Source organism: Pipistrellus hanaki (genome assembly GCF_964339955.1).
Source record: "Pipistrellus hanaki genome assembly, chromosome: 8".
Classification (NCBI taxonomy): domain Eukaryota; kingdom Metazoa; phylum Chordata; class Mammalia; order Chiroptera; family Vespertilionidae; genus Pipistrellus; species Pipistrellus hanaki.
The window spans coordinates 48,484,220-48,507,786 of record NC_140510.1 but is presented as its reverse complement, the minus strand read 5'-3'; the positions used below and the strand labels follow the sequence as shown (position 1 = coordinate 48,507,786).

The 23,567-nt window shown below is 37.2% G+C and overlaps 1 protein-coding gene across 2 annotated transcripts in view; it reads left to right on the top strand.

Moving 5' to 3' along the window:
- Window positions 1-433: 433 nt before the first annotated feature.
- The window catches only part of LNPK (lunapark, ER junction formation factor), a 64,083-nt gene continuing 40,949 nt past the window's right edge, over window positions 434-23,567 (top strand). For both annotated transcript variants that reach the window (XM_084892667.1, XM_084892668.1), the window contains exons 1-5: window positions 434-594; window positions 5,695-5,783; window positions 7,499-7,540; window positions 8,307-8,494; window positions 21,605-21,663. In XM_084892667.1, the coding sequence (XP_084748793.1) occupies window positions 5,757-5,783; window positions 7,499-7,540; window positions 8,307-8,494; window positions 21,605-21,663 (316 nt within the window). In that variant the 5' untranslated portion in view covers window positions 434-594; window positions 5,695-5,756. The remainder of the gene's footprint in view (window positions 595-5,694; window positions 5,784-7,498; window positions 7,541-8,306; window positions 8,495-21,604; window positions 21,664-23,567) is intronic.

Sequence of the window (23,567 nt, the reverse complement as noted above, 5' to 3'; positions counted from 1 at the left end):
AACTTGCTCCGCTACCCGCTGGATGACGGCGACCAGGGCGGACTCTGCAGGGAGGGTGACCTTCCATTCGCACCCACCTCCACCTTCAACCCCACTCCTCTTCGGGATGGTCTAGGTCCTCTTGCTCCTAGGATCATGGTCGGGCATTTTCTTCCTCCACGGAGGTTTGCAGAACGGTCTTTGAAAGCCAAGGCGGAGGCAGAGGAAAAGGGAGAACCAGCTATATGGGTAAGAGTCAAAGTCCAGAGCATCATACCTCTGAGTCGCGAGGACCAGCGCCCGCTTTGGCTGTGAAGTCACCGCGGGACGTGCGCTCAGGCCAACCGCCCGCTCAACACCCCCCCCCCCCGCCCCGCCCCGCCCCGCCCCGCCCCGCCAACGGCCCGCCCCGCTCACTGTCACGTGACGGAGCGGCGCGCGCCGGCCGCGGCGCCGATTGGCCGGCGGCGGGAGCGCGGGGTTTGATGGGAAGGAGTTGGCCGGCCGCGCGCTCTGTCAGTGGCGGCTGCTGCTCGCTCCGGAGGCGGGCTGCGCGGTGGCTGCCGGAGCCGGCCGAGGCGGACGCCCGCGCCGGGCTGCGCCCGCTTCTCGAAGGTAAGGGGCTTACGACGTGGGCGCTCTGGAGGGCTTGGCAGCGGGAGGGCGCGCTGAGCTTTTTCTCCCCCCCGGGAAACGCGCTCCGGGTTCTCGCGTTCGCCCTCCTCCGGCCCCCGCGCCTGCCGAGGGGCCTACGGGCTCCGCCGAGGCGGCCGGGCAGGTCCACTCCCTGCTGCGCGCTGACCCGGCCCCTCGGGGTTCCCCGCACAATGGCCCCGGGGGTTCTGGAATGCTGTAGACCCCTGCCTTCCCCCCGAGGGGAGGTGGTGCCCAGCCCTGCGCCCGGCGGGGGCGGGGCGGGGTGGTGGTGGCTGAGCTGAGCTGAGCTGAGCATCGGCTCTTTGGCCCACCTACGTGGAGGCGAAGGGTCAGAAGGTCCCTCGCCTCGCCGTGGCTTCCAGGGCCCTCCCCAGGGCTTCCTGAGTTGCTCGGAGGATCGGAGGCGTCAGGAGGGACCCAAAACTGTCAGTGTCATTCGGTGCGGCCCGGGCGTGTGGGCGTGGATTGTGTACAGTTGAGAGCGAAGCCCGCGTCCAGCTGTTGTCCTTATTTGAGGGATGATGATGGGCCACGTAAGGGGCGGAGGGGAGGGCAGGAGTGCTTAGCTGTCATAAGCCTGGCAGGAGAAGAGCAAATCAAATCTACATCAGTAGTTTGAATTCTGTTAATATCGTGCATGGGGGTTGAGAGAGAATTGGGATTGGTGAGCTCAGTTCTGCTGATGGTTTCCTCACCCCAGTAACTAAGTAAAACCTGTGACTCACCCACTTTTCCACGTTCTGCTTTTCCCAATGAGCTTCTGGTTTGCAGTGTCAACTGTTTTCTCCTTTCTCCGTGGCCTGGGTGTCACCACTGACAACACTAACCCTATTCTACAGGGGTCTGTGTGGATGTGACTAAGGCTTGATTTCAGGCTTATGTTCAAACTGGCAGGGACTGCTAATCTCCTATCCTCAGCTGTCCCTCCCCATAGTACCGTTTTAGGAGGACCAAGTTGATTTTGAACACGTTTTAAAAAAATACGAGTGATGCATTTAAAATTAGAATTTTATATAGTGTTTATAAATTATTAAATTGAAAAAGTAAATATGAAGAGGAAGACATTATTGACTATCATAACTTCATATAAAAAACTTTCTAGTCAAATGATCATTTTTGGTAGTGTTTGGTTCAGAATGAACATTGACCTCCCATGAAGACCAGAACGTAATCATCATATAGTAAAAGTGCTTTGGGAGGTGTTCTTCTTTTGAATAATTTTGTTTTTAAGCAATAAGTGTGGCAGCTTGTGATATTTCAGAATTGCCTTTTCAATTATGTACTTGAAAGTTAGAGTTTTGGAACAGACCACTTTTAATCTTAATTGAATAGTACGATGTGTTATAGTGGTACTGTTGATAGTGATTGAGTAGTTTCTACTTACGTTTTAAACTTGATAAACATAAAACTAAACTTTGCTGTTAAAGGTCTACATGTTATTTTAATGGAAGAATCTGCAGAGTATTTTGCTTTATTTTTTATACTAAAGATGAGAGCAATACAATTTCAGTAAAAAGCAAACTGCAATTTTATTTTTCAATTTTAAAATTATGAAAAAGGTTCTTTATAGAAAGAAATGTGTTCATATTAGCAGTACTGTCTGTACTACATGTTTTTTCTGGTAATAGTAATAACAATGGCTACAATGCATTTAAAATTTGTTGAATACTGTACCAAGTGATACATAATTTCATTTAACTCATACAATAATTCTGTGAAGAGTAGATATTTTTGCCACTTTACAAATGCAGAAACTGAGGCTTACGGAGTTTAATTTACCCAAGATCACATAGCTAGTATGTGCTTGAGTCCTATTTTGAACCTAGACTTTTTCTATTCCATTATTTTAATGACTTGAAATGAGCTGGAAATCTAAAAATAACATGCTCCAAGATTTAAAATTTTGACATCCAAACCTGACTGTGAATTGCAGTTAATAGAAAAAAACATCAAGTACTATGGGGGCATTATTATTCATTGAAAACATGTTAGATGCACCTAGTTTTTAAGGTCTTGTCAAGTCCCATTATGATATCAGAGTGGAAAGAGACTCTCTGTACATGTTCATGGAAGAGTTCTTGGGGATAAGCCACTTGAAATTGAGCCATCTGTCCACTCAAGGACAAGCAGATTGATTTATGCTTCAGAAAGAAATGCTAGTTATTTGGTTCCAATGTAATTTCCTTGTGTTGAAAGGAAGCAGAGATGGGCTAGCAGTGATCATAGCAGTTAAAACAACAATTTGTATTGAGAAATTAATGTGGGTCAGGCACTGTTATAAATCGTTTAGAAGGCATTATGTCATTTAAGCCTTTAAACATTTAAGAGGGTCCTTAACTATCTTCCTTTGAAGAGGCAGATATTGAGTAACTGAGGATAACTTATTTGCCCAAGGCTTTATAGTAAGTAATGGTTCACAGGAATTGGAATTAAGATGTTTGGGTGGTAAGGAGGAAAAAGTGTTTGAAAATAGAAGAGGTATGAAATTAAAGCTATAGAGAAATAGTTGGTTTATTTAACTTTGTTATACTTTCATATCTTTATAACATTACATGTGCATTACAGTAAGTCAGCTTCTTTAACAAATACCAGAAATTGATAGGAAAATTGCTGGAATAATGAGGGTTTACTGATTCTTGATTATGAGCCTGAAAGCATAGATATGGCATTTAATGACTGTTACTCTAATGTTTTAAAGGACAAATTGAAAAGTACAATCCTCTGCTTCAGGAATTTTGAAGGCTAAGCGATAGTTTGTTTCATTAATTCCAAAACAATTATCCAAATAATTGATGTCAAAACCAGTTATTAATTGCAATTTTATGCATATATTTAACATTACACTTATTTTTAAAAGTGATATGCAATAAGCAAAGGAAGTGCTTGCAGGTTTCTAGTATCAGTTCTGCTTCCAGCTGGAGTTGCATGATTTTGGCAAACCATTAGCATCTCTTCCATGCAGATTTATGCATTCAAGGTTAATCTAATGAAGGATTTGGGCTACATGATATATATATACAGTACTAACACTGTCACCTGTGTTTATAACTCATTTTTCACTTCAGTATCTCTGTTTACCAGCTATTTGAGAACGGCACAGATGCTTTCATGTATTTTACATATAAATATTTCAGTCTCATATATAAACTACACTTATTTCTGATTTTGTGTTATTGGGAATAACTGGTTGCTTAAAAAAAATCAAAACTAAAATGTGTCTGGTTCTAATATCTTTGGGGCCTTAATAAATTACTTCACTTCCCTAGCCTCAGTTTTCTCATTTATAAAATGGAGCAATAGTAGTATCTAAATGATAACATTCATGTAGTAAAGCATTTATTTTAGGGCCTACTAGAGAGTAAGTGCTTAGCAAATGTTTAACTGATACTGTCATTGTTGTTTATTACTTTCAAATATTAAAAATTCTGATTTGTGATGGCTACAAACTTAACTTGGCATGTAAATCTGTTACAAATCAAAATGTGTAGGTCAGTTGTGTACAAAAGTAACCATACATTAGTTTCAAAATAATGGGATGATGTATACTTTGAAAATACCAACTTAAAGTGGTTCATCTGAATCTTACCTCCCCAGTCATCTTTCTTGATTACTTTTTTTAGCATCTTAAGGTTTTAAGGTCTATTTAATGTCTTAACTCAGAAATTTATACTTTCATTCATTAAAGTTCCTGGATTTCCTATAACTGCATTTAGAAATTTGAATACTGAGTTAATATTGAAGGATTAATAATACTTAGATTGCAACTTAAATATGGCTTATAACATTTGTTATATTTATAAACTTCAAATTTGGGACAGATTATAATTATTTCTGTCTATAAAAGTTATTCTGTAAGTGAAAGTATTTTATAGTTAGGTTCTTTGTTACTTCTCTAACCAAAAAAGTCTAAGATAGGTATGGCTTATGCTAATTCTAACCTATTAGTAGTGTTGCAGAGTACTTATTTGGTACTGGCATTATTATTATTATTATTATTTATAACATATATGGTTTTAAAAATGTTAAGAATCATGACCTAACTTTTTATTTTATGGAAATGAAATAGTTTTAGACATTGGCAGTATGTAATTATAACCTGGTAAAATATATATAAGTTTGAAAGTGTACTTTCACTGGTTCAACTTAAAAGAATAAAAATTTGTATAATAATTGACTGGTAAATTGATTTAGAATATAATTGCTGATACATTTTCAAGCATATAGTAATATTATAATACATTTCAGAGTAATAGAAAAACAACTAAATGAAGAGGATATACAGATAGCTGACATGAAGATCAACTAACTTGAGGGTGACTTAGACACAGTTTAAGAGAGAAATGTTTATTTGGATTTTAAACAGTAGTGAACAGATGAGAATTCTGAAGATAGAGTGGCTTTTGGCCATGTTTTTTCTGAGCTATTGGACAGATAACTAAACCTCTTTCACTTAATTTTCTTATAAAATGGTAATAATGAAGGCTCTTCTATGAAAAGTGATAGCATTATTAACTCTAGCTTACAGAAAAAAAATTAAGGTTCAGAAACATGAAATTATTTACTCAAGGTCATTGAAACCCTTGTTTTCTTATTCAAATTCAGTTGGATTTCTATATTATTAGTTGTAAGGTGATATTATGCTAAACATTGTAAAATACCCTTAATTTCAAATAACTAATTGGAGACAGCTGAAAGAAAAAGTTATGTTTAGTCATGTAGAATGAAAATAATAGATTAAACTTTTCTGATAAGAATAATATGGGGGACTTACTTTAAAGAACAAAAAATTGCAAAGTAGTATGAATATATACTTCTAAAATGCCTTGCTATTAAAAAGCTTTTCCAGCTTTATCTTCACTTTTAAATATGTCCTGACTTGGAAGAAGGATTATTTAAAAGATGGACTATATCCCAAGACTGTCTAAATTAAAATTTCACCTAAGTGAAGTACAAATAATCTTCTTTAGTATTTTTAAGGAGTACTATAACATCTAAATTTTATAGTGGGTAGGCTATGTGTTGTAACTTAAGTTTTTTAAGTGCTTGTTTTATTTCTAGCTGTGAATTTCTTTGGACAATTGATGATATTTATCGTTGTGCCCCGTTTCTACAATTAAAAGATGGGTGGATTATTTTCCCGATGGAGGGTAAGTTACTTTTCTTTACAGTCAGTTTTTTAGTCTGATATGAAAGTATCCAAAAAAGCTATTTGTGAAAGTCTCCTTTGTGATGTAGACTTGAATAGTAGTTTGATATTATCCCTGACTGTAATTTTTCTTTCTTCTCTTACAAATTAGTTTTTATTTGGACTTTAGAGTTCTACTTGCTATATAGGTATCTAATGTCTCTGTTTAACAATTATTTCATTTTGACTTATGAATTACTTTTATTTCTCTATGTATTCATGTACGAGTAGTTATCTTTTCTTCTCATAATACCTAAATTTCAATCTTATTTGAAAAATAGTTGAAATTAGTATTTTATATGGTACTTAACTTTTTACAGGTTGTATTTCTTTGCTTAAAACTAGTCACAAATATTTACTGGAGTCACATTAAATATACTTTCAGGAAATATAGGTTAAACAGATTTAAAAATCCAGTCTGATTTTAATTGGTTAAGTCTTTAGAGGAAATAGCTCAAAGCTAGAAAATATAAAATACCTTGATAAATGTTCTTCTCTAATATATAAGAGGAGGTAATATAGCCTAGGAAAAATTACTTCACTTATTTTAGACTCCTTTTTACCATAATAATTGAGTCTGGTACTACTTGGTACAGATTTTGTTTTTTAAAAATATATTTTATTGATATTTTACAGAGAGGAAGGGAAAGAGATAGAGAGTCAGAAACATTGATGGGAGAGAAACATCGATCAGTTGCCTCCTGCACACCTCCCATTGGGGATGTGCCCGCAACCAAGGTACATGCCCTTGACCGGAATTGAACCTGGGACCTTCCAGCCCGCAGGCCGTAGCTCTATCCACTGAGCCAAACTGGTTAGGGCCAGAATTTAGTATTGAACTATTGCTAGAACTGCTGTGTTTTGGATTGGCATTATATTGACCCCTGCCCCCTTTGGAAACCTTTTTACAGAAGATCAAATTTATCTACTATTCTTTTGTCTCTTGTGTTAAGTTGGACCATATGAAACTGCCAATTTTCACCAGCTTTGACTTACATAAATAGCAATTTCATATGGTTCAACCTAATGTTAGCAACTCTTGTGAGAACGACAATGAGTTGGTATTGATTACTCACTTAGATTGTTGAGAACATTTTCTCAAGTGTTGTATGAGTCATTTTGGCTCGTTTTTATTCTAGGTGGTATTAAAAACACCTTTAACAAACAAGCTCTGCTTTAATGAAAGTATTTTTAGATGCCCTTTTAAAATCTGATCGTCAGAAAAGTACTTTAGGAATTCAGAATGATTTTGACCTCCAGAGTCCTAAGTGAAGTTTTAGCAATAGAAAATCAGACTAATTTTAGTCTTAAATTATTAATATATGAATTTTTAAAAATAATAATATCTAAGAAAAATTTTCTTGGAGGAAAATTGATAAAAATATGTTTTGTTGGGTTTAAGAATGGTAAAAATTGAGCTATCAGTTAAAGGTACTTATAGGACTAAAAAGATATTAAGTGGAAAATGCTTATTTAATCTTATATAATCTTGTTTATAATGATAATTTTTATTTAAATCTAAATCTTATTTATAAATAAACAGGAATATATATTGTTTGACAGCATTTGAAAAACAATTTTGGATTAAAGTGTTATTTATGATTATATAAATCAAGGTATTTCTAAATTTGTAATAACAAGTTTTAATGCTGTGTCTCATTTCTGTTTCTGTAACAGACAAAACCTTCAACTGTAGAAGTTCTGGAAAATATAGATAAGGTAAATTCTTTATCTCTGGAGTGTTTTAAATCTATTTTAGGTATTATGTAAATATTATTTTAATATATATTAGTTTGGAGACTGGATCTGGTAGGAAATTTAGAGATGATAGAGAGTAAGCATGAAAATTCTGATATTACATAATCTCAAAAAAAATACAGTCTATCACTGATTTAAGATTGTGCCAAGCGATAGTGCCTGTTCTAATGGAATTAGATGTGTAGAGCATTATGTAAATCAATGTTACAGATAGGCTAAAGAAGATTATAAAATAGTCTGCAACAATTTTTATTAGTCTGCAAACTTCACAGCTTTTTATGCTTTCTATGATTATTAAAAATGGTTATTTCATGGGAATACTGAGAGTGATGAATGGATTGGAAGAATCCAGTATAGATCACTGTTTCAATATTTATTCTTTTTATAGCCAAATATTTTATAGACCTTATATAGGAGAATTACTATTTATTTGATTTAATATTATTTATTGATGCTAGTTTCATACCTCCAATTTTTGCTAATTTTTGCTAGGTTAAAAATTGTATCTTAATATATTGCATTTAAAAAAGGGATTTGTCAGAATAGGTATTTTTATTTCTTTTTAATTTTAGTTTTTCATATTATGTTCTGTTTTAAAATATTAAGGTATTATATTTCATTGAAATTTAAAAGTTCTTTCTATATAATCTTTATCATGTGAAAAATTTTTGTCAGCATGTTTATGAAATTTGAGATTAAATAGTATAAAATAATTTTCTCTTAACAGGAAATTCAAGCATTGGAAGAATTTAGGGAAAAAAATCAGAGACTACAAAAATTATGGGTTGGAAGATTAATTCTTTACTCCTCAATTCTCTATCTGTTTACATGTTTAATTGTATACTTGTGGTATCTTCCCGATGAACTTACAGCAAGACTTACCATGACACTCCCATTTTTTGCTTTCCCATTGATGTAAGTAAATTGTTCTTTTTATTGACATTTTCTCTTTCTGATTAGACAGTTTTAATATATTTAGTCTTTTTTTTAATTAGAAAAAAAAACAATGTCTCAGATTGAATAAATATGTTTTGTTTTTGCATTTTGAAAAATATTTCTTTAAAAAAATAAAATGATGATGTAAGCCTTTTCTTATAGTTCAACATACTTGAGGAATATGACCCAGTGACATAAGTAATAAAGTCTATGGCAATCGTTTGTGATTCCCAAATAGAGGTCATGCTTCCCTACGTGTATTGGGCATGGAGTGGGCATTTAAAATTGTGGGTAGTGGCCGAAACCGGTTTGGCTCAGTGGATAGAGTGTCAGCCTGAGGACTGAAAGGTCCCAGGTTCGATTCTGGTCAAAGGCATGTACCTTGGTTGTGGGCACATCCCCAGTAGGGGGCGTGCAAGAGGCAGCTGATCAATGACTCTATCTCTTTCCCTTCTCTGTAAAAAATCAATAAAATATATAAAAAAAATTGTGGGTAGTGGCAAGTGGGGGGGGGTGTTGTAAAACAAACAAACAAATAAACAAAAAACAACTGCCCCAATGACTCTGAATATATTCCATTCATCCTACTTGTTTTCCCTTTTTAATCACTGCTATCAAACAATTGGCCCTAGAAATATTTTATAATATAGTCCACTATGGAAGATGTATTGTGATAGGAGAATTGAATAAAAAAATTTGTTCAGTCATGACACCTTTATGGGTACCAATTGCATAGACATTGGTTTATAATGGTATATGGTTCACAAAAATACAGAATTTTTGACTGTAGAGTTTAGACAGCATACATTAAATTAAGTACTAAGTATGATGAATATTATGAAAAAGAAGTACCAAATGCTATGGGAGGATTAACGGGGACCCTCACACAATCTGGGGAGGATACGAGGGTCAGGAAACGGCCTTTATATTCATTGCTGCCACAAACTTAGTGGCTTAAAACAACACCCATTTGTTGTATTACAGTTGTGAAGATGAAAACAGATGGCTTGACTAACAGTTCCCTGTGTAGGGTCTTACAGGTGTAAGTCAAGGTTATTAGCTGGTCTGGAATCTTATCTAGAGTCTCTGGGGGGAGAATCTTCTTTCAACTTGTGCTGTATCTTTTTGACTCTTCTGCTGATGTAGAAACCTCTGCTTTTAAGGGTTTAACAGATTATATTAGACCCACTAGGATTATCTCTATTTCATTTACTTATTTGTTTGTTTGTTTGTAAATATAGTTTTATTGATTTCAGAGAGAGGAAGAGAGTGGGAGAGAGATAGAAACAGTGATGAGAGAGAACCATTGATTGGCTGCCTCATGCACAGTCCCCTACTGGGGAGTGAGCTCACAATCTGAGCATGTGCCCTGAGTGGGAATCTAATCATGACCTTCTGGTTCACACATTAGCACTCAACCATTGAACCACACCAGCTGGGCTCAATGTATTCTTTTTTTTTTTTTTTAATATATTTTATTGATTTTTTACAGAGAGGAGGAGAGAGGGATAGAGAGCTAGAAACGTCGATGAGAGAGAAACATCGACCAGCTGCCTCTTGCACACCCCCTATGTGCCCGCAACCAATGTACATGCCCTTGACCAGAATCGAACCCGGGACCTTTCAGTCAGCAGACCGACGCTCTACCACTGAGCCAAACCGGTTTTGGCTCAATGTATTCTTTAAGTCCTAAAAACAACATCAAAATTCAAGAGTTGAGAGATCTGTCTAGTAATTTTTCTGTATAAGAAGAGAATAAAAAATGCAAAATCTGTAAAGTAAAAGGCAGCATGATTTATTTAAGGGTAAAAAAAGATAGGTATGTCTGGCATTTGTAATGGAGAGGAAGTGAACTTTCAGAATCAAGGTAGGATCTAGATCATGGAGAATCATGGAGAAAAGTTTTAATTTCATTTTGAGTGAAATGGGAAGCTTGTAAAGGTTTTAGTGGAAGAATGGCTTGCGATTTAAGCTAAAAGGATCATGAGTGCTGCTTTGTAGAGATTAAGAGGAGGACAAGAGTAGAAACGGGGAGGAGACTATTATAGAAGTAATCTAAAAATGGAAGATGGGTTGGATTGCCTAGTGGCAGTTGGAGATGCGTAGATGACTTGTAAATGTTTTGGAAGTAAAACAGTTTGATGGGAAAAAGTAAGAGGTAAGGGAAAAGGAGGAATCATGGTGGTGATTCTTTAGGTTTTTTTTTGTTTGACATGGAGGAAGGATAGGATCTTTTTAAAAAATATATATTTTATTGATTTTTTTACAGAGAGGAGGGGAGAGGGATAGAGAGTTAGAAACATTGATGAGAGAGAATCATTGATCAGCTGCCTCCTGCACACACATTCCTCCCCTCCCCCCGCCCCTCTCCCCCTCCCGGGAATGTGCCCTCAACCAAGGTACATGTCCTTGTCCAGAATCAAACTTGGGACCTTTCAGTCTGCAGGCTGATGCTCCACTGAGCCAAACTGGTTTTGGCAGGATAGGATCTTTTTTAAAATATATTTTATTGAGTTTTTACAGAGAGGAAGGGAGAAGACTAGAGAGATAGAAACATCAATGAGAGAAACATAGATCAGATGCTTCCTGCACACCCCCTACTGGGGATGTGCCACAACCAAGGTATATGCCCTTGACTGGAATCAAATCTGGAACCCTTCAGTTCAATGCGATGCGCTATATACTGAGCCAAACCAGTTAGGGCAAGGATAGGATTTTTTTTCTTAGGGAATACTATAATATATATATATATACAATATATATATTGTCTCTTTAGTCTTTAGTGCAAGGTATATTTTCAAATTGGAACTCCTGGAGCTCATAACATTTTAACTTTGTAGGTAGAAAAAAGAACCAAAAATTGAATGCATATGTATTATAGAATACTAATAAATGTCTTGCCATTTTATTTTCCTTTGGAAATCTTTGGAATGTTTCTTTCTTTAGGTCTAGTAGCAGACTTTATAATGCTATGCTGCTTTCTCTCATTTTCCTTGTATTTTTTCATAAATAGATGGGAGAAAAGAAATTTAGAAAGAAATTGGCATTACTGTGCTCATTTTAATGGCTACCCACACACTGTGATTTACTGGATCTGCTGTTACAATTCAGAAGACTTTTTTTTTTTTTTTTTTTTCAAATCATATATTAATTGTTTTTAAAAGTAGAAAGATTTCAATTCTTTAAAAATGTTTGTTTTTCTACCATTTTGAGTATGAAGCTTTGTTATTCTTACTATGTCCCCTGACTGTTCTGCATCACCTGCGTCTAGTGTTTTTTGGCTGGTTAAGCTTCAGAGCCATTTCTCACTTTGTCTCATTCATGTCAGTGACCTGGTTCTCAACTGCTGCAGCTTCTATTTCAGTGAACTTTCCTCCCTTGGAAGCATAGACCAGTTACCCAACAAAGAATAGAATTGTCCTTCTGATTGATGACAATCAAAACAGCATGAAATAAAATACAACAACGTGAAAGTGGATATTGTGGTAGATAGAAGGAAGACTTACCAAAGGACATTTTCTTTTGTGTGTAGTGTGAGTATTGCTCAAGCTTATCCCTGGAATCTTTTCCTTTGGAAATCAAAGTTTTGAGGTCTGGACCAGAGTTTGCTTAAAGAAATGAAGGCAAGAGGAGCAATAAAATGTATTGCTTTATTTATCACTGTCTTCATTGATTGCACAGCTTACAAATCTATTCAATAAGTGAAAAAAGTGACTGCTATCTCTTCAGTCTAAGTTTTCCATATACTTTTTCTGGGATGAGAAGTCATGGGTTCAGGACTAAGCATATATTGCATAATCATAACTGTTTCAAAATTGTCTTTTATGAGAAACTAGAGGCCCGGTGCATGAAATTCGTGCGTGGAGGGGTGTGGCGTGTGTGTCCTTCAGTCCAGCCTGCATCCTCTGCAATCTGGGAGGGGTGGTATCGGGCCTAAATGGGCAGCCAGACATCCCTTTCACAATCCAGGACTGCTGGCTCCCAACCGCTCGCCTGCCTTCCCTATTGCCTGATTGCCCCTAACTGTCCTCCCCTGCTGGCCTGATCGCCCTCAACTGTCTTCCCTTCCAGGCCTGGTTGCCCCCAACTGCCTTCCCTGCTGGCCCAGTCACCCCTAACTGCCCTTTCTTGCCAGCCTAGTTGCCCCCAACTGCCCTTCCCTGCCATCCTGGCTCCCCTCAACTGCCCTCCCCTGCTGGCCATCTTGTGGCGGCCATCTGTGTGTTAGAGTGATGGTCAATATGCATATCACCTCTTTATTATATAGGATTACCAACCCTATATAATAAAGAGGTGATATGCAAATTGTTGTTACGTTGTGAAGTATAACGACTGACCGCATAACAACCAGATCTTGGATCAGCAGGAGTGTGGGGCAGCGAGCTATGAGGGGGATCAGGGGGCTGAGGGAGCTACAGTAGAGCAGGGCAGTGTGCGAAGAGCTACTGGAGGGCTGCAGGGAGCTACTGGCGAGCTACTGGTGCACAGATTTATGTGCAGGGCTACTGCCTTGTTTCCCCGAAAACAAGACAGTGTCATTAATTTTTGCTTCCAAAGATGCGCTAGGTCTTATTTTCAGGGGATGTCTTATTTTTCTATGCGCTAGGTCTTATTTTCGGAGGATGTCTTATTTTCGGGGAAACACGGTAGTATATAAGATGCTTTGAGGTTTATATCTTTTTAGGTTATAATATGGAGGAACTTGCTATGATTTCAACCTATTGTTTTTCTGCCTTTCAGATTCAATAATATATTTATACTAGAGGCCCGGTGCACGAAATTCATGCATGGTGGTGGGGGTGTGTGTCCCTTAGCCTAGCCTGCATCCTCTCCAATCTGGGATCCCTCCCACAAGCCAGGACTTCTGGCTCCCAATTGCTTGCCTACCTGTCTTCTTGATTGTCCCTAACTGCTTCTGCCTACCAGCCTGATCACCCCCTAACCATTCCCATGCCAGCCTGATTGATGTCTAACTGCTCCCCTGCCAGCCTATTTGCTCCCAACTTCCCTCCTCTGCCGGCCTGGTCACCCCTAAATGCCCTCCCCTGAAGGCTTGATCTTCCCCAACTGTCCTCCCTTGCAGGGCTGGTCTCTCCCAACTGCCCTCTCCTGCTGGTCATCTTGTGGTTGCCATCTTGTGTCCATATAGGGGCAGGATCTTGTGTCCACATGGGGGCAGCCATATTGTATGTTGGAGTGATGGTTAATCTGCTTATTACTCTTATTAGATAGGATGTCTCAGATCTTTGCAATTTGTACTTAAATTGAAATTATAGTATAAATGCTGGACTTATTTCATAGGAGTACTGAGGCTATGCTTAGTGAGGTGGAATAGGTTATAGTTAAATTTTTGTATTTCTACATTATGCTGGCAGATATGCATTACCTTGAGAGTTGGTTCATTTTCTAAGAGTGAACAACTGTGAAGCATTGTCTCTATCTTGATGGACTCTACAAGCAACCTTATAGACTTTTACTCCTAGATACCTTATTTTTACAGATTATAACTTTCTAGAAGTTTCATTTGCTGTAAGATCCTTTTAGAAACCAGTTAGCGTAAAATGTTGACCCTCCCAGAGGATTATTTTCCCTGTGTTTTTTCACCCTTTTTTTTGCCTCTTAAATGGGGTTATTGGAGTGGGGGAGGGGATTGTAAGCAAAAGAACTGAGGGAAGTGGTCCTATTCCTGTTTTGTATGTGTTCTTGTTTTTCTGTCACAGTGATTTTAAACCTTTTTCATCTCATGGCTCACATAAACGAATTACTAAAATTATATGACACATCAAAGAGTAATCTTTTGCCAATTTGACAAAAAAATAAAAAATTAAAAAGGTATAATACTGATTTACCACTATTATTGTGTTTGCTGTTGACATTTTTTATTTGACAGTGTAAGGGAAAGAGCTCAGTGCTCAAGAAATGCATGTTTTACAAATTCTTGTGCCATACCAGTATGCTGTAGCATGCTTTTTGAAAATCGCTATTGTATTAAATTGAAAGCCATTTGAGGATAGGGTTTTAATAGTGTATAATTTTTATCCCACTTTCACATTCCTCCTTCTTCCAACTAGCCAGTAACAGATATTTTCTCAATCCAGCTAGAAGGTTGAAAAACATAATTTGTAGCTTTTTACACCGATAAAAGCAGGTACTTTGCCTGATCTCAGCCAAAAGGCTAAGAAGTAATCATTTGTAGCCTTTTGAAGAAGTTAAATATTTGTTTCATGGCACTCTAATAAGAATACAAAGTATCTCTCATCAATTATAGTTGGCTTTTAAGGGAGAAGATATCTGTGGACATTTTCTGACATTTTTACTTAAGGAGAATACAATTGACTCTTGAACCAGGTGGGGATAGGGGCAATGACCCCTCCTCCACACTCCTATGCCGCTAGAAATCCACATATAGTTTTTGACTTCCCAAAGTTTTATCTACTAATAGCCTACTATTTCCAGGAAGCCTTACAATAACATAATTGGTTGATTAATATTTATTTTGTGTGTGGTGTGTATTATACTGTTTTCTTAAAGTGAGCCAGAGAAAAGAAAACGTTATTAAGAAAATTATAAGAGAAAATAAAATTTATTGAAAAAAATTCCACATATAAGTGGACCCATATAGTTCAAACCTGTGTTGTCAAAAGTTAACTGTATTTACTTTGGTAGGTAAGAAAATCATTTTGCAAGTATTCCCTTTGCAATATTGATAATATTTTAATATTAATAGATATTCACTTGATAGAATTTTATACTTAAAGTATTATGTACTGAGACATAATTAAGAGACACATCCTATTCTTTGATTTGAAGATTTAATATTGTCATGAGATCAGTTTTTCCTGAGTTAATTTAAAAATGTGTGATCATAATAAAAATAACAACAATACTTTAATGAAAAAATAAGCACCCAAAAATAGTCTTGGAAATTCTAAAAAAAAGAGAAGAATGAGAAGCAGAGGTCTATGAGGCATTAACTTCATTATAAAACTTTATTAATTAAAAGTTTGGTACAGTTTATAAATAGAGACACAGATCAAAGAGACACAGAATCCAGAAATAAATCCCCAAAGGATTTTTTATGTATGATTTTTATATATAACTAGAGGCCCAGGGAGCGATTGGAATTGGGCAAGGAGGCGCCCTGCCTCCTGCCGTGCGAGGAGGCACCCCATAGGGCACCAGGCCGAGAGGTGCTCCATGCACCTCCTGGTGACCTGTTGTGGCCCTGATGCCATTGATGCCTTTTCCCTTCCTTCCCCACTGCCCTGAGCTAAGGGCATGAGATCGCCTGAACGGAACTGGGGCCCTGTATTGTGTGCAGATTGCGCTCCACAGGGACCTGCTTGATCCAGGGAGGGTTGGGGTCATTCACTGTGGGCTCGATTTAAATGAAGCCCCTGCTTAGATAGGCCCTGGCTGAGCCATTTGCCATTTGCCATTTGCAGAGGGTTTATCATTCCTTCTGGCTGTTTCCTTGGAAACCACAAACTCAAGATAGCAGTGGAATGCTGCATCCCCTTATCTGAAACCCTGCTTCTCTGGCACTGGGGGCGGCTGGGACCCACAGGAGTCAGGCTGGACGGGCACTGCAGGGGACCTGCTCCTGACTTGCAGCATTCCCTGGGCCTCCTGCCTGTGTCCGCTCCGGGGCCCCTGGGGCTCGGGCAGGCCTCCCTGTCTCTGTCTCCGTCTCTGCTCCGGGCCTCACCTGTGTGTGCAATCTCCTCCGTCCGGTTCTGACCCATTACGCACCCAGCCTAATTTGCATATTATCTCTTTTTAAATATATGTATATATACACACACAATCACACAAACACACACACACTAGGGGCCCGGTACATGAAGATTTGTGCACAGGGGGTGGGTCCCTCAGTCTGGGAGCTCGCAGGGGAGCCCTCTCCAATCTGGGAGTTGAAATCATATGAGCGAATTGTCTGAGACCCTAACCCAGTTTGGTTTGTTGCTCACAGAATAATAGAGGCATTTTTTTTTTCTTTGCTTCATTGGTGGAGATTTCCTGGAAGTTTTAGGATATCTTCCCTTTAATTTTACCTAGACACTCTGATTTTACTTATGTCTCTCATCTTTGCTTTCCCTCCATCCCCCGCCGCAACAGTAACTTGCTCCAGGCTCACTTTGCTCTTAGTGTCTAGGAGATCCTTCTGCCATCAGAACTGTGATTCCCAGCATTCCTGGTGCTCCCCACACTCTGGGCTTCCGCTTCCAGTCCTGGGGCTGCCACCAGAACTATTCCCAGAATTCCTGGTGCTCCCCGTGCTCTGGGTTTTCCCTTCCTGCTTTGTCTCCGTACCACTGCCTCCCGCTCTGCCAAGTCTTCCAAGCAGCCAGCTCTCCCTCTCTGCTCTTTGTCGGTTTGGGAAGCCAAATTCCCCAAGTCGCTCTACTCTCTGCCGGCTCTCCTGCTTTGCTCTCCGCCGGTGCCTGCGTATGCAAATTAATCCCACATCTTTGTCAGGTTAATTTGCATACTCCTGATTGGCTGGTGAGCTTAGTGGAGGTACGGTCAATTTACATGTGTCTCTTATTATATAGGATATATATAGAGATGACATTTCAAATCATTGGGGGGAAATGGTGTTGAGTTATACCGAAAAATAGATAAAAGTTAAATGTAAAGCTTGATGCCTGCCTTATATAAAAATAAATCATTCTTTTTCTGTCTGAATTTGAAGGTTAGTCTTGCAAAACCTTTGATAGTTAAATAAACAGACAAAATAGTAAATATAGTTTTAAATATTGAGACCTATATATCTTTTTATTTTTAGTTTTATATAGTATTGAAATCTCACTTAAAAACATTTCAATAAATTAGATAGGGCTTATGTGGTTGTTAGGAAGAGAGCACTTAAGTTTGGCAGAATGAATGAATGATTTCTCTTTAAGTCCCACCTTCTCTCTGTCATTTATGGGACCAAACTAAGGAGTTTCTGCCTATAGCATGTATTTCTTCTTATTTATTTATTTAAAAATATATTTTATTGATTTTTTTACAGAGAGGAAGAGAGAGGGATAGAGAGTTAGAAACATCAATGAGAGAGAATCATCGATCAGCTGCCTCTTGCACACCTCCCACCAGGGATGTGCCCACATCCAAGGTACATGCCCTTGACCGGAATCGAACCTGGGACCTTTCAGTCCGCAGGCCGATGCTCTATTCACTGAGCCAAACCGGTTTCGGCTGTATGTCTTATTGTGATAAACAAGGCTTTATTATACTTTGAGAAGTTTCTTTTGCTACCTCTTTGTAAGATAAACAATTTTTCTTCTCTGCTTCCACTCTTTTTGAGTCCCTGCATGATTTCCATTGTTTTTGGGAGCCCTTCCACATATTTTGAGGGTTGGGTTTCAGCGATATCTTAGTTTTACCGAAAAGGAATTTTTGTTTTTGTCTTTTGGATTATTTCTTGAAGAAGGGGAAATTTTGATTTTGTCACTGTTCTCAAAGTAGGAGTCAATAATGGTATCTTCAATGTCTCCAGAAAATATGTTGCCACATTTTCATAAATTATATTTAATTTGGAGAGAAAAACCTTTCTTGGGATAACTAAAACATAGATTTTAATGTACTTTAATTCTTTTTCTAAATTTTATTTTTAAATGCCCTTAATTTCATTTAATTTAGCCATAAAGAATAACTTACATGTTCTACACTTTCAAGTCTTAAAGACTTGGTACATGGAAATTTGATAGCTCACCTTCTCTTGCAGTAGTTCTGATCAAAACCAAAGGGAGAATTTATTGTCTATGATGATGAATTAATGAGTTTTATTTTGGGTGTCTATTTCAATTCTTGTAGTTTATACACTTTGAAAATTACATGTTTTTGAAAATGTTTTTATTGATTTTAGGGAGAGAGGAAGGTAGAGAGAGAAAAAGGGGGGGGGGGGGAGAAAGAGAGAAACATCTAAGTGAGAGAAGAAAGTTAATTGGTTGCATGCACCCTGACCAGCTATCAAATCTGCAATCTGGGCATGTGCCCTGACTGGGAATCAAGCTGGCAACTTTTTGGTACATTGGATGATGCTCAGTCAACTGAGTCCCATTGGCCAGGGCAAAAATTACATATTTTTTTTTTTTTTTAAAGTAGTATCTACTCATTTAAAAAAATTTACTGATTTACTATAGAATTCCAGGCACTATCTTTGTGATTTCTTCTCTTGTGTTCTCTGTTTTTGTTTCCTGTACTTTTTTTCTAATTCATCACTCAGCTTGCCACTATTTCAATTTGTTTGAAGTAGAGAAATATCATGGGACTTTTCTACTGTTGGTGCGATCCTTGAGGTTATGAGTCTTATCTTTAACCTCTTTTCTCATCTTCCTTTCCTTGATAAAGATAATATTCAGGGATTTTTTAGTGCTTAGGTAGCTGTTCAAGTACCATGTGGGAATCTGGTGCTGGTTATTTTGGGTTTTCAGATTATAAATAACAACATAAAACACAAGTATTAGTTATCCGTTGCTGCGTAACAAATTGCCCCAGAATTTATTAGCTTAAATCAACAAGTGTTTATTATCTTTTATAGTTCTTGAGGGGCAGGAATGTGGGAGCAGCTTAGTTAGGTGGTTCTGGCTCATATACAGAGTGTACAGATTTCATTTAAGCTGCTGGCTGGGGCTGTATTCATCTCAAGGCTTAGCTAAGGCTGGAGAATTTACTTCTAAGCTCACACATGTAGTTGTTGGCAGACTTCAGCTCCTCACTGGCTGTTTGCCAGAGACCTCTGTTCCTTGGGCATTTCTATAGAGGTCCCTGAATATCCTCATGTCATAACAGCTGGCTTCTCTCAGAATGAGTAATCCAAGAGAGAAAGATAGTGAGTGGCAAAGGAGGTCCAAGATGCAAGCTGTATGTAGTCTTTTATAAGGTAATCTTGTTGTGACATACTATCCCTCCTGCCATGTGCTGTTGGTCACACAAATCAACGCTGATGAGAGAGGACTACACAAAGATGTGAATACCAGGAGATAGAGTACACTTGTGACTATCTTGCATGCTGACTCCCAAGAATAGCAATAATATTTTAGAGTAATGAACTCAGTGCCATACTTATCTGAATTCATATACAGAAACAATATTTCTTTTATAAAATAATGTATAATGTTTGTATACTTAGTCTGCCATGTTTTATGGAGAAAGAGATATTTTGCTATATTTACATTAAATTTAAAAGATGACCTTGACAAGTTTGTGATTAGGATCATTCTTTGATTTTCTTTTCAGTACTATTAATATTATTTACTGGCTTCCTAATGCAGGGTTTAAACAATTATCTTCATAAAATCTTTGGAAGGAAGCACTTAGCTAAATTTACTTATCAATGTTTATTTGATTTTATTTCCCTCCACATAGCTTATTCTATTAGTTGGGAAGATCCCTCCAATGTTAAATAATAGGGAAAGAGTAGCTACTTACTTTTGTATAATGCTCTGGACTTTAAAAAACATGTTTTTCTTTTAATGCATAGGATAAATAAATTCTTGGATTTGATACTTATTAGGTCTAGTAATAATTAATGTCGTTTTCTAATACCTTTTTTAAATCGAATTTATTTAAACAATACAACAAAATTTAATCAACAATATAGTTGACGTTGTGTTCTACTACTTGTGCCCAACGCTCAGGAAGCATTTTAATCCCTTTGTTGTAAAATTCTTGTGATTTTGATGCAAAAAATTTGGTCAATGCATTTTTGAGGCATTCTTCATTATTAAATTTTTTTCCAAGAAGAAAGTTTTGCAAAGAACGAAACAAATGGTAATCGGAAGGGGCAATATCAGGAGAATATGCAGGTTGAGGGAGAACTTCCCATTCCAACTGGCGCAGTTTTTCAGCAGTGATTCTTGCAGTATGCGGTCGTGCGTTATCGTGGTGAAGAATTACGCCCTTCCGATTAATCAGCGCGGGTTCTTTTTCTCTTAAAGCTTGGGCTAACCTTTCCAACTGGGCACTATACACTGCACTTGTAATGGTTTGGTTAGATGGTAAAAGTTCATAATGAAGAATTCCTTTAAAATTCCACCAAACACACAACATCACTTTTTTCGCATGCAAGTCAGGTTTTGGCGTGGGCTGCGGAGCCTCATTTTTGTCCAACCATTGAGGCCGCCTTTTCAAATTAACATACAGCACTCATTCTTCATCTCCGGTAACAATTTGCTCTAAAAACAGCAAACGGTTTTGACGAGAGAGGAGCGAACTGCAAATTGTGACTCTTTGATTACGGTTGATTGATTGGAAATTGTTTTTTGTGAACAATTTAAAGTTGTCGCAAGCTCTTGTTGGGTAATTTGAGGATTTTGCACCAAAAGAGCTTGAGGAGCTTCTTGATCAAAATTGGACACACGGCCTCGACCACTCTTGTCATCTAAGGAAAAATTTCCCTCGCGAAATTTCTCAAACCAACGCTGGCATTTTCTGGCGCTAACTGCATCTTGACCAAGAGCACTACAGATGTTTTTTGCAGCCTCACTTGCTTTTCTTCCTAATTGGAACTCGTAAAGCATGCAGTGCCGAATATGCTCTTCATCCGCCATCTTCTTAGCCCTAGTTTTGCAACAAAAACCAAACCAAACACAAACTTTTTCAAGCAAAACTTGTTAATTGCACTTCACATGTTCTGTAGATACCACGTGTTTGAAGGTTATGTCAATACAAGTCAACGCCAAGGAAGATTTTAAACGAATGTTGAAAACGACATTAATTATTACTAGACCCGATACTTATTACGAAGGGATTCTAAATTTTGTTCTTAATCTTTTGTGGAGTTCATTGACCTCTTTGAGAATGATGAAAGCAGTGGTCTCTCCAAAGAAATGCATTTATTTACACAAAGGCAATTTTGTAATTCAGAAGAGCCTCAGAAGGCCCATGGATTTTAGATTGAGAACTCTTTTGAAAGCACAGACTTCTGATGTCTCTTAAAGAAAAGAGTACTTTTTTATTTTCAACATATAAAAGGAAACAATAAACCTAACTCTAATGAAATGTGTATTTGTTTTAATTTTATATGGCTTCTAATTTACTTATTCTAATGATTTTTGTTTCTGAATTTTGCCACCTCTATAGCATCTGGAGCATAAGAACAGTGCTTATATTCTTCTTTTCCAAGAGAACAGAAAGAAATAGTAAGTTGAATTTCTAAGTTTGTATAAATACATTAGAAAACTCAAAATGCATTGGTTTGTAATTAAATGGCAGGTTATGAAATGTTATATGGAAATGATAAACATGGTATATATTGAAGAGTTGTTTCCTGTGAAGCATAAGAAAGGTTATGAATGATTAAGATGGTTCCACTTTTTATTTGTGTTATTTCTGTCTTGTTCATTTAGAATTTTTATTTGCACAAAAAATAATTCATTTATTTAAATCAAGGGAAATTATATTTGTTAAAATAATCTTTATACAAATCTTATTATTAGGGAGTAAAATACAGTTATACATCTTTTGATTTATTTATTTTTTTTAATTTTTTTTAATAATATATTTTATTGATTTTGTACAGAGAGGAAGGGAGAGAGATAGAGAGTTAGAAACATCGATGAGAGAGAGTCATCGATCAGCTGCCTCTTGCACACCCCCTACTGGGGATGTGCCCGCAACCAAGGTACATGCCCTTGACTGGAATCGAACCCGGGACCCCTCAGTCCCCAAGCCGACGCTCTATCCATTGAGCCAAACCGGTCTCGGCTGATTTATTTTATTAATTGCACCATTCTCTGTAACCTCACAGCCCCTAGGCTTTTGTTTTTATTGGAATATACAAATTATGATAAAATAGTCTATATTTGTTCTGTATGTATACAGATTTTAAGGATTTTCAGGTCTTAAAACTATGAGCTATAATTAACCAAAGATATGCCAATTTAATTTTTAATAAAATTTATGTGACTTATTTTTTCTTATTTTAACTTTTCTTTTTCTGTGTGTGTGTGTGTGTGTGTTTTGTTTTAACTTTTCATTATAGAAAATTTCAAACATATATAAAAGTAGACTGAATAATATAATGAACTCTCCTATAGCTTTCATACAACCTAAACAGTCTTTAACTCATGGTCAATCTTGTTTCATTTTTACCCCCACTTATCTACCTTCTGTATTATTCTGAAATATATCCCAAGTATATTTATCCATAGCAGACTTTTAAAATAATTAACACAATACATTATAACAGTTGAAAAAGAAATTTTAAAAATCCTGAGGTTAACATAGGGTAATAACATTACATAAGTTTCAAATGTACAACATTGTAATTTGATATCTGTATACACTATAGTTTGCTAGCTACCAATAGTCTAGTTTCCATCATCACCATATATTTGACCCTCCCCCATTTCCTTCCCCCTTGGAAACCACCAATCTTAACTGAATCTGTGAGGTTTCTTTGGTTTTGTTTTATTTGTTTCTTTGAAAATAATTGTTAATATTATTAAATATGAGAGTATTTACATTTCTAGTTATCTCATAAATATAATTTGCTTTAAAAGTATTTCGTTTGTTTGACTCAGGATCCAGATAAAGGTCATACAGATATATTATATGACTTTCAAACTGCCCTACTTGCTCATTATATGAACCTAGTTGAGGTTCTGTGGTCTAGCCCTGACCATCCCTTACAGGCTCTACTGATTCATTTGCCCTCTTTCCCAGTCGACTTGTCTGGGAAAACCATACCCTCTTTAAACATAATTGTATGCTTAATCAGTGGCTGCCAAAACCCTGTCCTAGTGAAAAACATTTATATGCTTAATCTATGCCTGCATCAGAAAAGCTAAGTTTATTAGAGGAAAATCATACAACATGTTGACCAGACTTATTGCAAACACCAGTGTACACTCAACAATGCACAGTCTTATTTTATAGTTCCCTAGTAGATTTCACAGTTTTTCTTTTTGAGAGCATTGTTTAAGATTGTATTTTTTTCTCAAATTTCTAATACCTACCTTCCTGCCAAAACTGCAGAACCAAGTCAAAATAAAACCAACCAACTAACAAACTAACCAACTGAATAAAAATTCAAAAGCCACAA